Here is a 16,697-nt window from a genome sequence, read left to right as displayed (position 1 = left end):
TTTTTTCAACCTTATGAACTATGTTACTATGTTACTATGTTAAAGCTGAGCCTTACTTATCAAACCAGAAACCGAGCAATTCTGGGTTAAATTTCTCAGCGCGATTGGAATTGTTCCCAAGCAAATGAGCTTAGTGCGTTAAAAAAATCTTAGAAATGTTGGTATCGTTATAATGGTTGTGACCCTAAAATAACCATAAATGTAATAAATGCCCATTTCTAATCACAGGCAAGAACGCAGTTACCTTGGAGAAATGGACCCGTCAAACAACTCTTTTCATCGCCCCAATGTATTTTTTCTCATTGGAGTCCCTGGCCTGGAGGTGGCCCACGCACGGCTATCTGTGCCCCTGCTCATCATGTACCTAACAGCAATATTAGGCAACATGAGCATGATGCTCCTCATCATCGTGGAACGGAGACTCCACAGTCCCATGTACTACTTTCTGTCCACATTGTCCATCACTGACATTGTCCTCTCGACCTCCATCGCCCTGAAAATGCTCGGCATCTTCTGGTTTGACCTCCGTGAGATCGACTTTGTGTCTTGCCTCATTCAGATGTTTTTCATCCATTGCTTCACCTCACTGGAGTCAGGGGTTCTCTTGGCGATGGCTTTTGATAGATATGTGGCCATCTGCACCCCCCTACATTACACCACCACGCTGACAAACACGCTAATAATTATGTTGAGATATAATCTGAAAGTGCTCTCACAGTGCTATAGCCTATGTGATACAATTGTATGGTTAAGATAAGTATAAATAAAGTTTATGTTGTTATCTCTTCCTTCCTGAACAGGAAGAGAAGCAGTTAATATGTTTCAATAAAGACACAGAAGCAAGGAGTACCTGTGTGTTTTGCCTCCATCTTTATATATATAAATTTCTTATATACCCGGTTATCCTATCCTAATAATTCAAATGGCAACAGGTTATGGGCCCAGGAAGGATGCAGGAAACCGATGGAGCAGACTTTGCTTTGATGGAGATGAAAATAATTATGAACTTTGGGAGAATAAGTTCTTGAGACATCTGAGGTTAATGAATCTTAAAAAGACCATCCTGAATGTGCCTGCAGACACTGAAGATGAGGATGAAGATAACAGTAAGAATGAAGAAGCATATGCTGAATTAATTCAATTTTTAGATGATAAAAGTTTGTCCCTGGTTATGAGAGAAGCAGCTGATGATGGAAGAAAAGCACTTCAAATATTGAGAGACTATTATGCAGGTAAAGGAAAGCCACGCATAATCAGTTTATATACTGAACTAACATCTCTACAGAAGGCTGTAAATGAGAGTGTAACTGACTATATTATACGTACAGAGACAGCCATTACAGCGCTGAGAAATGCTGGAGAAACATTAAGTGACGGACTGTTGATTGCAATGATTTTGAAAGGTTTACCTGAATCATTTAAACTATTTGCCATCCACATTACACAAGGGGATGAAAAAGTAACTTAATTGCAGAGTTTAAAACACAATTGAGAAGTTTTGAGGATACTGAAAAATACAGCAGCAGTGCAATTAATGATAATATATTAAAAGTGAGTAACACAACTCCAAGATTTAAAGAGAGAGATAATCCTAGCATTGTTTGTTACAATTGCGGCCAAAAGGGACACAGGGCCAGAGCGTGTTCAGACAATAAAAATAAAGGTCAATCGCTGTGGTGTAGCTATTGGAAAAGCTCAACACACAAAGATGCAAATTGCAGGCATAAAAAGAAAGACAATGTCAGACAAGCAACAGATGACGCCGACAACAGACACTCATTTGCTTTTAAAATTAGAAATGACCCACTAGATGAGTTAAAACTAAAGGGACTAATGGTTGATACAGGAGCAACGTCCCATATAATTACTGACATCAGAAAATTTAAGAGCTTTGATGACACTGTTAAACCGGAGAAACATTCAATGGAACTTGCAGATGGAAAAAAGACAACTGGTGTGGCTCTGAGAAGAGGCGATGCAGAGGTTTGTTTGCTTGACAGCGAGGGAAAGCAAAAGATGATAACACTGAAGAATGCGTTATACATACCTTCATACCCCCAAGACATCTTCTCTGTAGATACAGCAACAAACAGTGGAGCATTAGTCAGATTCCAGCAAGGCAGGAATGAACGTGTGCATAAAAACGGTACCAAATTCACAATCCAGAAGTACAATAGACTTTACTATCTGAAGGTTTTTGTTAAAAATGATGACAGTTGTCATGAATGTCATGATATACAAATGTGGCATGAAATCCTAGGTCACTGTAATGATGATATTGCAAAACTACAAAATGTGGTAGAAGGAATGAAAATTAAGGGTAAGATTGATAAGTCTAATCTAAATTGTGAAGTTTGCATTCAAGGAAAATTTATTCAGAGCAGGAACAGAGAATCTGATACAAGAGCCACAGCAAAATTTAAGATGAAAGACCTTGGGAGGATCAAACATTTCCTAGGTATTTATTTTGAACAAAGTGATGGTTTGGTAAAGATGAACCAAAAGAGATACATATCAAAGATTCTGGAGAAGTTTGGAATGACAGATTGCAAACCCAGATCAACACCATGTGAACAGAAGTTGGACCATAATGATCACAATGATCTGGTAGATACAAAAAGATATCGAGAGATAGTAGGAAGCTTGTTATATGCAATGACCTGTACAAGACCGGATTTAAGCTGTGTAATCAGTAAACTGTCACAATACCTATCAGAACCAACAGAACAACATTTAGTCACAGCTAAGCATGTGATGAGGTATTTAAAACGTACTATTGACTATGAGCTTTGCTACAGAAGGTGTAGTGAAAACTTGAAACTTGAAGCGTATAGCGATGCTGATTGGGCCTCTGATGTGAACGATAGAAGAAGTACGACTGGATATTGCTTTAGTCTAACAAAGAAAGGTCCACTGATTGCATGGAAGTCAAAGAAACAGTCCACAGTAGCTTTATCTACATGTGAAGCTGAATACATGGCATTGGCTGCAACCACGCAGGAAAGTCTGTACCTTGTGCAGTTACTCAAGGGAATGGACAATGGTTATCACAATGAACCAGTAACAATTTTTGGTGACAATCAAGGTTCAATAGTTCTTTCAAAGAATCCTGTTTGCCGACAGAGATGCAAACATATTGATATCAAGTACCACTTCATTCGATCAGTAATCAGTGAGGGTAAGACAGTTCTTGAGTATTGTCCAACAGACAAGATGGTAGCAGATGTTACGACTAAACCTGCAACAAAACTCAAGTTAGAAAAGTTTTTGAGTTATATGTTTGGAATGTAAGTCATGTATATTAAAAAAAAAAAAAAAGGATTAAACACTTGAGAGCAAGTGGGGGTGTTGAGATATAATCTGAAAGTGCTCTCACAGTGCTATAGCCTATGTGATACAATTGTATGGTTAAGATAAGTATAAATAAAGTTTATGTTGTTATCTCTTCCTTCCTGAACAGGAAGAGAAGCAGTTAATATGTTTCAATAAAGACACAGAAGCAAGGAGTACCTGTGTGTTTTGCCTCCATCTTTATGTATATAAATTTCTTATATACCCGGTTATCCTATCCTAATAATTCAAATGGCAACAAATTAAAATTGTCTTAGCGCTTCTTATCAGAGGGACTGCCATAGTCACCCCATGTCCTCTGATGGCCAGCTGGCTTCCTTATTGTCACACTCACCATATCCCTCACTCATACTGTGACCACATGTCTGTAGTGAAGTTAGCTTGTACCAATACTACAGTAAATAGCGCCTATGGGCTGACAGTTGTCTTGCTGGTCATCGCATTTGATGTTGCATTCATCACAGTCTCCTATTCATTAATCCTGAAGGCCATTCTGCAACTTTCCTGTAGGACGTCCAGGAACAAAGCCTTCAGCACATGCACGTCCCACGTTTGTGTCATCCTCGTATTTTATTCCTTGGGACTCTTTTCCTTTCTCACCCATCGGATTGGCCACATTGCTCCCTACATTCACGTGATCCTCTCCAATCTATATCTCCTCATCCCACCCATGCTGAACCCCATTGTCTATGGAGTGAAGACCAAGGAGATTCGACGTTCTGCAGCTCGTTTACTTTCATGTACAACCGAGTAGCAATAAGAGCTACAATACTTAATTACTACCAAAACCGTCGTCAGAAATTACAGTCTACACACCTCCACCTCTTCCTTCTCTCTTCGTTTCTGGAGGCTTGAGCTTGATTCCACAGGTGAGACTCACATTGCTGGTCTTGCCAGCGTATCCCCCACTATGACTTCCATTTCCCTCTCCCCCAAGTAAACTCCTCTGATTAGCCAATTTTTGTCTGATTGTCCATCTGCCCCGTCCCCGTATCTATCACCTTCTCCCCTGGTCCCAACCTTCCTAATGACCTCCCCAGGCCCTTAGATGTATAGCGGTAATTCATACTGACTAAACTGCCTCCAGCCTAGAACCCTACTGCCCATGCCCCTCTGACGGTGACCCTGACTACATATGCTGGACAGGCCGTGTGTTACATGTTCAACCATGATGTGGAATTTGCATACCAATCAAAAATATATAGTAAAAATAATAACCACCAAATAAATGTATATTAAAGAAAATATCCTTCCCAACTGGGGAAAGTGGATAAAGTAATGTAATATGTCTAACAGTGTGACAATTTATGATATATGTGTGTTGTGATTCACTCACAAACGGACTTGTGCAAACACGTTCATCCACAGAAAGCCTTTACTTCCATAATATCTAAAAACACGAGAGATGGGAACACCAACTACACGGCAAATAAACAGCAATTATATATCCAGAACACTTCCAGAAGGCGCCGCGCAGCTAGCGTCAAACAGCGCAGTGTAACTCATCTTCAATAAATTGCGTTTCGACAAACTTTGGCTTCATCAGGAGGAAAAAATGCCACAACATATTTTTCAAAGGCTTGTGTCAAATATTTCTGGGACTATGCGTGTGTTTATTGAAGTTTTAGACCATTTGGGCAATCTTTGTTTCACACGACATCGTCTTGAATGACATTAACAATAAATAACGTACCTGATGAGCCGGTGGTGTAAAGCCCAGGGACTGAGCTATAGCATTAAAGTAGCTTTGTGGTGAAATGAATTTTCTTCTGCCAGGCTTGGTCCATACAAGAATTGAATCGGGGATGCCACTTGTCCTACGATGATATGAATTGGTATTTATGTTTGTATGGGAATTGTGCTATATTTATTATATTATATATATATATATATCATATAGTATATTTATATTTGTATTTATTAATTTATTGATTCTCGAATAATCAAGTTTATGTTGTGATTTATATTGAATTAACTTATTTATGTTTGAACAATTATATTTATGTGACGATTCACACTAATGCCGTTTTCATATGAATTTTTGTATTGAATAAAGTTATGAATTAATTTACCTATATTTAAATTTCTGTGAGTGCTATTTTGGAATCTATGTAGTTCTATTGCCCCTGCATTTTGAAATAGTTCTCTATAGCACCCAGCACCTATCTAAATTGTCTAATTGTTGGAAACTATAGGGATCACTATTCCAGCAATTATTGTATGGGCATGGAGTTATGCTGTATCACCCTCAGTGTCTGGATCTTTATATAATGATAGGAGTTATGCTGCACCACCCTCAGTGTCTGGATCACTATATACTGATAGGAGTTATGCTGCACCAGCCTTAGTGTCGGGATCACTATATAATGATAGGAGTTATGCTGTACCACCATCTGTGTCTGGATGACTGTATAATGATAGGTGTTATGCTCTACCACCCTCAGTGTCAGGATCACCTTATATTGATAGGAGTTATGCTGCACCACCCTCAGTGTCTGGATCACTATATAATGATAGGAGTTATACCGTACCACTGTTAGTGTCTGAATCACTATACAGTAATAACGAGTTATGCTGTACCACCATAACCCTCATTTATTTGTTAATAAAACTATTTGGATCATTAGTCTCAAGTTTACTCTCAAGTATTTCTGTTATGATCGTAGTTATTTTGTGAAACCACATTACTCAGTTCAGTTCTGGCAAAATGGCTACATTTCCAAAGATTATATTTGATTCATCTTCGAAGAGAGCACAAACTCTGCTGTGAGGAAACAACCAATCTCAGACTGATTATGATTATTTTCTTTCGATTGTACATTAATAACAGTAATGCTTTATTCCTTATTACTGGATTTAGTGTTGAAAGTTTCCACGGCTGCCGTCACTTACACTAAAGCTTCTGTGGTGTGCTTAAGCATAATGGGTGTCATGGTGAGAGACCCCTAGCTGCTCTAGAGAATCAGGTGCCCCGCCCTGTTGATGATTACAAGAGTAAAGGAAGGTCTAGGTCTAGTAGCGGGTCTCACTTAATGCCTATCACAGCCTTAGAGGTCCCTTCATGTTTCCCTTGTGTCCCTTTTGAAAATGCATGGGTGGATTCAATAGGATCTATTATTCTATATTTGTTAAGGGCTAACATTTTAAATTAGGCAAAATTGCTGTGAAAATCAAATTTCCCTGTGAAATGCTCTATACTTAAAACATAACGGCTTCTTTTATTGTGTTAAGGAAAACAGGCTTTGCACACACAATGACTATTTTCTCTGGAGACTTCCATTTTCCTTGGGTTCTCATACTGGATTCCAGATGAGGATATCTCTGTTTCTTTATGGGGTACATTATGGATGTCCCGTGCAAAGAAGGCTATTTTATCACAATTCTTTGCCCATAGGGTATCCAGATCTCTTTCAGAAGTGATTTTCCCAGCTATAATGATAGGAGTTATGCTGTACCACCGTCTGTGTCTGAATCACTATATAATAATAGGAGTTATGCAGTACCACCCTCAGTGTCTGGATCACTATTTAATTATAGGAGTTATACAGTACCACACTCAGTGTCTGGATCACTATATAATGATAGGAGTTATGCTGTACCACCCTCAGTGTCTGGATCACTATTTAATAATAGGAGTCATGCAGTACCACCCTCAGTGTCTGGATCACTATATAATCATAGGAGTTATGCTGTACTACCATCTGTGTCTGGATCATTATATAATGATAGGCAACCTGATAGAATGCAGAGGGTTGTTGTGAATGGATGTTTCTCAGCCTGTACGCAGGTATTACGTGGAGTGCCTCAGGGGTCTGTCCTCGGTCCTCTTCTTTTTAATTTATTTATAAATGATCTCCCAAGCTGCATTAAGAGCCATGTCACAGTTTTTGCTGATGACACAAAATTAGGCCGGGTAATTCAGACTAATCTTGATGTTTCTTCATTGCAGGAAGATCTAGACAGAGTTGGGGACTGGGCGTGCAAGTGGCAGATGAGGTTCAATATAGAGAAATGCAAAGTTATGCATTATGGTAAAAATAATAAAAATGCAACCTATTCTTTAAATGGAATATCCTTGGCGGAAACTACCAATGAGAAGGATTTAGGAATAACGGTTGACAACAGACTTGACAACAGTGCACAATGCCAGCAAGCAGCTGCGAGGGCCAATAAGGTTTTGGCATGCATAAAAAGATGTATTGATTCAAGGGAGGAGGATATCATCTTGCCTCTTTACAGGTCCTTGGTAAGACCTCACCTTGAATATGCGGTACAGTTCTGGGCACCGGTCCTTAAAAAGGACATTATGGAACTAGAAAAAGTGCAAAGGAGGGCTACGAAATTAATAAGGCGATTGGGAGGTACTAGTTATGAAGAGAGACTAAAAAAGTTAAAATTCTATACACTGGAAAAACGGCGTCTCAGAGGGGATATGATATACATTATATAAATATACACGGGGCCGATATACATTATATAAATATATGCAGGGCCCATATAAAGAGCTCTTCAGTGACCTGTTCATTAACAGAAATATACAAAAAACAAGAGGTCACCCTCTGAGACTGGAAGAGCGGAGATTTCATAGACGACAAAGGAAGGGATTCTTCACAGTGAGGACAATTAAGGTATGGAATTCACTTCCAAGGGAGGTAGTGTTATCCAATACATTAGATACCTTCAAAAGGGCCTCAATATTTTCTTAGAAAGGCACGATATACAGGGATATAAATAGAATAATATTAATATTTTAGAGCTTCTTGATCCAAGGAGAAATCCGATTGCCTCTTGGAGTCAAGAAGGAATTTTTTCCCCTGATGGCAGAATTGGAAGTCGCTTAATTAGGGTTTTTTTGCCTTCTTTTGGATCAAGAATAGGAAGGTTGGGTAGAAGGGTTGAACTTGATGGACTTAGGTCTTTTTTCAACCTTATGAACTATGTAACTATGTAACCCTGTACACAAAGACTTTGTCGAAGCGATTCCATACTGAGTCATGCAAGATGAGCTGCTTTCATTGTTTACTACACTTGAACACCGGCCAAGTCCTAGTGTTTGTCTTTGGGAAAAAAACCCACAAATATTAACCCGTTCTCGAGTTCGTTTCGGGCGAACATATTTGTGTTCATTTTTCTCATAGTTTTTTGCCCTTTTTTTAGCAGGGGTTAATATGGGGTTAATGCCATTACAGATAGCAGCAGCTTTGGTGCCATTATTTTAATGGTCTGTAAGAAGGACTTTTGGTCATCAGCAGGGGGCTCCTCTGGCGTCAATCAATGAAGGGCAGCTCGCGCAAGTGACACCGGCCCACCAACATCAGCAGCTATATAATACTCCACAGCGTTGTACAATGTGCGTTATAATTATTTTTATATCACCTTACGGCGGGGAAGGAGCGTTGAACTTGGGAAGCGTTTACCCGTTGGCGACCTTAAAGCACGAGCTGGGCAACAGGTTGGTACGTAGAACGTTTCCATTAAAGGCTCATGAAACATAGGCAACATTAAGCCCCTCGCGAGGTGTCTACCCTGTTAAGAGTAGGCCTGCCTTGAAAGCTAGTACGACGGCATAGAATGAAGGCCCTCAACGCGGAACAGACGAGGCCATCGAAGAAGCCAACAAACACAATTAAGGCTGTATCCGCAGAAAGCACAGCTCAACGTCACTACGAGAAGTAACCACTCAGCTTGCGCGTTCCCCCTCCTAACCTGCTCTCGCGAAGAAAGGAACAGTCATCAAAAGCAACAAGCAGCCGTTAGCCACGGTGCTTGATACTCGCTTCGCGCTCAGGGGAACGCACGCGAGCTCTTCAGCGTGGTTACCGAGCCTGACCACTACCGAGCACATTTCTCCGGTCGGGCACTATAGAAATGATCCCTGAAAGTATAGTCTTGACGTCCGCCCTGCGAGGGACACCGTCCCACCTAAAGGCATCGCTATATAGCTTGCAGCGACAAACTAAAGTTAAGACATTCGCACAACTCCGAAAGAGAAGAAGACTTTGCAATGCATGAATCTTATGAAAACAAACAAAAAAAACCAATTCGTAACGCTTTTCTTAGAAGTCAATGCGTGAAATAGGCTAGATTGCGTTTATTCAACCACTGAACATACATTACATCCAAGGCAGGCTGCGAGGCAGCGCAGAACATCAACATCAGCAGCTTGACCGAGGACGCTCTGTGATGGCGTTTAAGCATGCTTTGGAAACGCAAGAAGGAAAAAAAAACCAACCAGGGAAGCGTGAGTGATGAGACCACACGTTTAACATTTAAGACCTCCCAGGGGTGGGGCTTATGCAGATATATTGTCTCTGACGCAGGAGCAACACCTGATGAGGCCGCAAAGAGTCTGGGGCGGTACCCTTTTCCCTAACCATAACGGAGGCGGTTCCTGGCAAAGCATAAAGCGTCATTAACACGAGAGGCTAGGCGGCGCGTGCTTCTGGAAGGGCAAGCCCAGGTGCGAGTTCCCGGGAAAGAGAGGAAAGAAAAGCCAACGGCAGGAGAGGAGGCTGCTGGGCGGCGGTCGCCAGCCTTTCAAGAGCATCAGAAGAGACAGGGCGAAGGAGCTTCCTCCCGGCCTAGGAGGCGCCGAGCGCAGGCTGGGTTGGAAGCGGCAAAGACAGCTAACCCAGCGGATGCGTAGACGGGGTGAGGCGGAGGAGGCACGCCTTAAGGCGCTAGAGCAGCCCCCTTAGGAGGTAGCGGCAAGGGCCACGCCTGGAGAACCACCAGCTGATACCGGAGATACTGCGGGCTCTATCGTTAAACCGGGATGATCAGGGGAAAGCGCGAACGCAGTCCCCCACTACCAGAAATTATGCAGTCGAGTTTCCCGCATTTGGGGAAATCGCAGGGGTCAGCACAGCCGGAGTGCAATGGCTGAGCCTCACCCTGGGAGAACCCCCTTCGTGATCAGGGTATCTCCCCTGCCAGGTAAGTATGAGTTGCCATAGAAGATGGTGGGGGAGCCACATAATGTTATTATTTATATATCACCGTCAATGGAATGTTAATCCATGGTAACAGTGGGGCAGAATAAACAGTTAATGTGTGATGAGTAAATAACACCTGTAGTCTCTTCAGGACTCTTCATCCTGTTTGTGGCCCTCAGGTGCTGTTATTGGACAGCCCTGCATGATACTGTGAGTGAACTTCTGCTACAGTAGCTTAATCGGTTGCCTGCAGATTTCAGATGCCGAAATATTTGCGCCGCACACTTCTGGATAATTGGATGTCGGATTTTTCCTGCAGTGAGAAATTTTTAAAAATCTCTATTTTTTTGTTCTTTTTTTTTATATATATATATAACGATAGAATTCATTTTTTCCTCCGTTGGAAAGAAGCAGAATGTGGAGGAAAAGGGCCCAGAATGAAAGAGTTAAACATTTACTGTAAATAAGGGACATTGGGCACGGAGAGGTCTCGGCGGTCTCGGAGCGGTACCATCGCTGCTGTCTCCCGGCGGAGCGCGTCTCTGGAGAGGCTGCGCATGGAGTTAGAATCGGTTGCGACCTGGATATAAAAGCAGAGAAATCCCGCGTTATCAGTGAAATCCAGAGGACGCCTTCCCTGCGGCCGGTGAGTCTGTTGTACCGTATTTGCTCGATTATAAGACGACCCTGATTATAAGACGACCCCCCAAAATCTGAATATTAATTTAGGAAAAAAAGAAAAAGCCTGAATATAATACGACCCTATAGGAAAAAAGTTTTACCAGTAAATGTTAATTCATTTTTTTAAATAAAAGCTATGATTGAGAAAAATATTTAGTTTTTATTCCTTTTATTTTCCAACCTGCCCAGTTATGCACATCTGCCCCAGAAATGCCTTATACCCCCTATATGCCACTGTGCCCCATGATATGCCTTTAAACCCTCTAAATGCCACTGTGCCCCATGATATGCCTTTGGACCCCCTATGTGCCACTGTGCCCCATGATATGCCTTTTGACCCCCTATGTGCCACTCTGCCTCCAGAATTGCCTTATACCCCTATATGCCACTCTAGCATTTAGGGGGTTAAAAGGTATATTATGAGGCAGAGTGGCATATAGGGAGGTATAAGCCATTTCAGGAGGCAGAGTGGCGTATAGAGGGTTAAAAGGCATTTCTGGAGGCAGAGTGGCATTAAGGGGGTTAAAAGGCCTACAGCTCTCAGTGAGGAGAGTTCCCCGCACCAGTGAGGGGAACTCTGATCTCTGACAGCCGGGGAAGGTCTGCAGACAACCCCCGCTGCTAACCGCACCCCCTTCCTGCTGCAGCAGAAGTTGTGTACGCGAATCGCGTAGAGCTCTACACGCTGCCCCGGCTACACACCTGGAGTCACCGGACTAGGGTGACTACATTTTATTTCTCCCATTCAGGGACACACTATGAAGCGCATGAGATCGCACACAGGTGTATATATATATATATATATATATCTGCGTTAGATGTGCAGTTTCAACTACATAATATGTAATTATCTCTTTAAAGTAAAGACTATGATTGAAACATGATTTCAAAATAACAGCTGAACTGGCAGTTTCTTTACTATTAGCCCCTGCTGCTGATATATATTATTACACCCTGCTGCTGATATATATTATTACACCCTGCTGACAATATTTATATTATTAGACCCTGCTGCCAATATATATATTATTAGACCCTGCAGACAATATATATATTATTAGACCCTGCAGACAATATATATATTATTAGACCCTGCTGACAATATATATATTATTAGACCCTGCAGACAATATATATATTATTAGACCCTGCTGACAATATATATATTATTAGACCCTGCAGACAATATATATATTATTAGACCCTGCAGACAATATATATATTATTAGATCCTGCTGACAATATATATATTATTAGACCCTGCTGACAATATATATATTATTAGACCCTGCAGACAATATATATATTATTAGACCCTGCTGACAATATATATATTATTAGACCCTGGTTACTAGTAAAACTTTTTTCCTATAGGGTCGTCTTATATTCAGGCTTTTTTTTTTTTCTAAATTAATATTCAGATTTTGGGGGGTCGTCTTATAATCAGGGTCGTCTTATAATCGAGCAAATACGGTATTATTTATATATCGCCATCATACTCCGCGGCGCTGTACAGTGTGTTATTATTATTATTTATATATCGCTGTCATACTCCGCGGTGCTGTACAGTGTGTTATTATTATTTATATATCGCAGTCTATTTGACCCTTTCAAGGTAATGGTGAACCTTCCAAACACTGGGGGCCGCTGGTGCACTGGGGTATATGTAGATGCTCGGAATTTGTTCCAGTGTTTTCTTTCTGACTAATTCTGTAAAATTAGCTCCAGGCCCTCAAATCCTGTTAATACCAAAGTAAGTTTGGGGGTATCGCAGGGTTCTACAGCCCTTAAAGCCCCGATAATGTGTATAGGATCAGCAGGAACCGGCTTTATAAATTAAACGGAGTAAATAAACCCCATTATTATACTTCTAAATGCCCTGCCTGAACTAAGGTATCTGTTTTGGGGTAGCTGTACTCTCATGCCGATTCCCAGTATGGGGGAAGAGTCATATTCCCATCTCTGTGTCTCTCGTGGTCTGGGCTCCATCATAACCTTGGGATAGAACTGATGTTCCCGTTGCTCTCATTTCTTACAGTCAGGTCAGGGAGGAGGGCTGCTGGTTTTTTAGGGCATTTGGGTCCCTGCCCCACAGCTGTTGATGCAACTAGCACAGCGAGTGTTTGAGAAGGCGTTATTTATTATATGTTTTTATCACATTTGTCTGTTTTTTGTGTGTGTTTATTGTTAGATTTTTTGAGAAAACGTCCCTGTCAGTTGAAACCAAAGTCTTCTATCAATGGTTCCCGCAATCGTGTCGGCTCCACGGTACATGAAAAGCACCGGCCCAGTTCCTGCTCCCAACCAATGATTCCATTTCTAAGCCATCATGTCGACCTCTGTTGGGTCCAATCTCAGTGCCTCTTCATTCACCCTGATCGGGATCCCAGGGATGGAGGAGCGACATCTATGGATCTCTCTGCCGCTCTGTTCTATGTACATTCTGACCATCCTGGCCAATGCTTCGGTCCTGGTTATCATTAAGGAGGACAGCAGCCTCCGTCACCCCATGTACCTCTTCCTCTCCATGTTATTATTCACTGACCTCGTCCAGTCTAACGCTGCTCTTCCTAAAATGCTCTTACTCTTCTGGTTCAACCATCGAGAAATCTCCTTTGAAGGATGCCTCGTTCAGATGTTCTTCATACATTCATTCTCCATCATGGGATCGACCGTCCTCTTGGCCATGGCTTTTGACCGCTATGTGGCCATTTGCCACCCTTTAAGGTATTCCACCATCCTAACACACCAGATGGTCATGAAACTAGGGCTAGTAGTGGCCCTGAGGGGCTCCCTCTTTATAATGCCTCACCTCTTCTTGGTCAAGAGACTTCCGTTTTGTGGGAGTCACATCATCCAACACACTTACTGCGAACACATCGCGGTTGCCAAGCTTTCCTGCGCGGATATCCGCGTAAACATAGTCTACGGTCTGCTGGTGGCCGTGCTGGTGGTGGGGCTGGATTCCATATTCATTGCTGTGTCTTACGCCATGATCATCATGGCTGTCCTCAGACTCCCATCCAGAGAAGCCCGGCACAAAGTAGGCAGCACTTGTGGCGCGCATGTATGCGTCATCCTTATAGCGTACATCCCAGCGCTCTTTTCCTTCGTATCTCAAAGATTTGGGGCTCACACAGCATCTGCTACTCAAATAATACTGTCCAACCTGTACCTGATCATCCCCCCAATGCTCAATCCAATTATATATGGCATAAAGACCAAGGAAATCCGTAACAACGTCCGGAAATGGTTTTCACCTCAAAAAAACTGGCGTTTGTAGCTCTGCGCTCGTTATTTTGTCAGTTTTAAGTATATGCATCAACAAAATCCCTCGTTTTTGGAACAAAATAGCCCAAAAAACCTGACATTTCCCATACGACTAAATGTCTAGATGTAGAGGTTGAAGGAATTGCTGGACTCGGGGCCGTGGAATACTCCTCCTTCCTACCCTATGGATTTTTGTAAAGACTAGTGCTAGTTGTTTGCAGGGATATAAGTTTTTCTTCAGAATAAATCTATTTCAGATGGACTGAGTGGAGACATCCAAGCAAGATACCTTTTCACCAAACGCTCATTTTACCTAGAGACCCTCGATGATTCTATTAAAATCTCTCTTTTCATAATACTGGTTGGTGTGTAATATATGTAATATGTAATATTAAGTAATATGTAATATTATGTTATATGTAATATGTAATACGTATTGTTATGTAATATGTAATATTATGTAATATGTAATATGATGTTATATTTAATATGTAATATTTTGTAATATGTAATATTATGCAATATGTAATAGTATATGGCATGTAATATTATGTAGTATGTAATATTATGTAATATGTTTGCTTTTTATATCTTCTTCCATGCAAATAATACCACATGTTTTAAACAAAAATAAATGTATGTTTTGAGTTGTTTTCAGTTGAGATGCTTTGTATTCATTGGGAGACGTGACAAAGAAGAACGTCCATTTCTATATCGGAATCAGATATCCGCCAGCGCATTATCCTGTCTTCCTGGCGTTACTGTAAACAGAATTGTCATGAAACTAAATACTAAACTAATTACAATGTTTTCATCTTGAACTGGAACCCTGACACAATCATAGGTTATGGATCATCCGGATCAGCCGGCAGAAACTGAGCTTTGTGGATAATCTGGCCACCAACTGCAAAGCACCAGTAGCCATCCACCCCACCACAGCCAGGAGTCAGGACCCAGCGGGGCCACACAACATGACACCGTCTAGGAGGAGTTTCCCACAAACTAGAGATGGCATACAATACATATGCCACATAGTAATCCTGCTGTAATTCTTTATCTACTGTCACCCGTAATAGATTGATGGTCACGATATAGGTGATGATAGAATGCCCCCGAAAAAATGGAGGCCATCTCTGCTGAATGGAACCCAACCAAACAAACCCCAGTCCCTGTACCGCCCACGACAGCAACCTAATCCGGTTCCTCGATGTCCTGCTGTATTCAGTGTCCCTCTTTCTCATTTACTGAACCCACACAAATATATGTATGTATTAACCCTTTAGGGATGGGGACGTAATATTAAGTCCTCTGCTATCTTCTACAGGGGAGGCTGCTGCTGTTGTCCGCCTTAATGCGTAGAATTCCAAGCTCCTCTAACCCCAGGCGGACTTTCACAGCTGCCGCCATACCACCTTGAAAACGCCTGATCTCATCAGATCTTAGAAGCTAAGCATGGTTGGGCCTGGTTAGTACCTGGATGGAAGACCGCCTGGGAATACCAGGTGTTGTAGGCTTTTTCTTTTCTTACAGTTCGGGGAGAGCTTTTTGCCATGTGTTTCCTGTTCATCATCAAACCCTTAGTTGAACCTTCTCACCTTCTCACCTTCTCTGTCCTGTCCCACGGCTTATAATTCTTTCTGCCTGACGACACGCAGCAGCAGCAGCAGAATAAGAGGAGTAAAATAAAGAGCTTTCACAACTGCGGCCATACCACCCTGAAAGTGCCCAATTTCATCTGATCTTGAAAACTAAGCAGGTTTGGGCATGGTTAATACCTGGATGGGAGACCACCCGGGAATACCATGTGTTGTAGGCTTTTTCTTTTCTCACAGTCCAGGGAGAGCTTTTTGCCATGTGTTTCTTGCTCATCATCAAAGCTTTAAACCCTTGTTTGAACCTTCTCACCTTCTCTGTCCTGTCCCAGGGCTTATAATTCTTTCTGCCTGATGACAAGCAGCAGCAGCAACAGAATAAGAGGAGTAAAATAAAAAACTTTCAGGCCTGCAGCCATGCCACCCTGGATGTGCCTGATCTCATTGAATATTGGAATCTAAGCAGGGTTGTGCCTGGTTAGCACCTGGATGGGGGAATGCCTGGGAATACCAGGTGTTGTAGGCTTTTTCTTTTCTCACAGTCCGGGGAGAGCTTTTTGCCATGTTTCTTGCTCATCATCAAAGCTTTAAACCCTTATTTGAACCTTCTCACCTTCTCACCTTCTCTGTCCTGTCCCACGGCTTATAATTCTTTCTGTCTGACGACAAGCAGCAGCAGCAACAGAATAAGAGGAGTAAAATAAAAAGCTCTCACGCCTGCAGCCATACCACCCTGAAAGCACCCGATCTTGTTTGAAGTTGGAAGCTAAGCAGGGTTGGGCATGGTTAATATCTGGATGGGAGACCGCCTGGCAATACCAGGTGTTGTAGGCTTTTTCTTTTCTCACAGTCCGAGGAGAGCTTTTTG

At 41.9% G+C, this 16,697-nt stretch overlaps 2 protein-coding genes, 2 non-coding genes and 3 pseudogenes across 4 annotated transcripts; 5 read left to right on the top strand and 2 right to left on the bottom strand.

Moving 5' to 3' along the window:
• Positions 1-253: 253 nt before the first annotated feature.
• Positions 254-4,105, top strand: LOC149272921 (olfactory receptor 52N2-like). The gene is made up of 2 exons (XM_089506633.1): positions 254-688; positions 3,596-4,105. Exons 1-2 carry the CDS (start codon positions 254-256, stop codon positions 4,103-4,105), a joined length of 945 nt encoding a protein of 314 aa, XP_089362759.1.
• A 4,921-nt stretch (positions 4,106-9,026) lies between these two features.
• On the bottom strand, positions 9,027-9,242 carry LOC149272920 (small nucleolar RNA U3). Its single transcript, XR_016279511.1, has one exon. It is a non-coding gene; the product is annotated as a small nucleolar RNA U3 (small nucleolar RNA).
• Positions 9,243-10,131: 889 nt separating this feature from the next.
• Positions 10,132-10,295, bottom strand: LOC149272919 (U1 spliceosomal RNA). Its single transcript, XR_016279508.1, has one exon. It is a non-coding gene; the product is annotated as a U1 spliceosomal RNA (small nuclear RNA).
• Positions 10,296-13,296: 3,001 nt separating this feature from the next.
• On the top strand, positions 13,297-14,250 carry LOC149272918 (olfactory receptor 52D1-like). The gene has a single exon (XM_089506632.1). The coding sequence runs from the start codon at positions 13,297-13,299 to the stop codon at positions 14,248-14,250; it is 954 nt and encodes a 317-aa protein (XP_089362758.1).
• Positions 14,251-15,632: 1,382 nt separating this feature from the next.
• Positions 15,633-15,751, top strand: LOC149272917 (5S ribosomal RNA; annotated as a pseudogene).
• A 183-nt stretch (positions 15,752-15,934) lies between these two features.
• LOC149272916 (5S ribosomal RNA) lies at positions 15,935-16,053 on the top strand (annotated as a pseudogene).
• A 491-nt stretch (positions 16,054-16,544) lies between these two features.
• LOC149272915 (5S ribosomal RNA) lies at positions 16,545-16,663 on the top strand (annotated as a pseudogene).
• The last annotated feature ends 34 nt before the right edge of the window (positions 16,664-16,697 follow it).

The sequence above is a fragment of the Sceloporus occidentalis genome, unplaced genomic scaffold, assembly GCF_023333645.1.
Source record: "Sceloporus occidentalis isolate IW3139 unplaced genomic scaffold, rSceOcc1.0.p SCAF_403, whole genome shotgun sequence".
Lineage (NCBI taxonomy): Eukaryota > Metazoa > Chordata > Lepidosauria > Squamata > Phrynosomatidae > Sceloporus > Sceloporus occidentalis.
The sequence above is the reverse complement of the archived record's forward strand: the minus strand, read 5'-3'. Positions and strand labels throughout refer to the sequence as shown.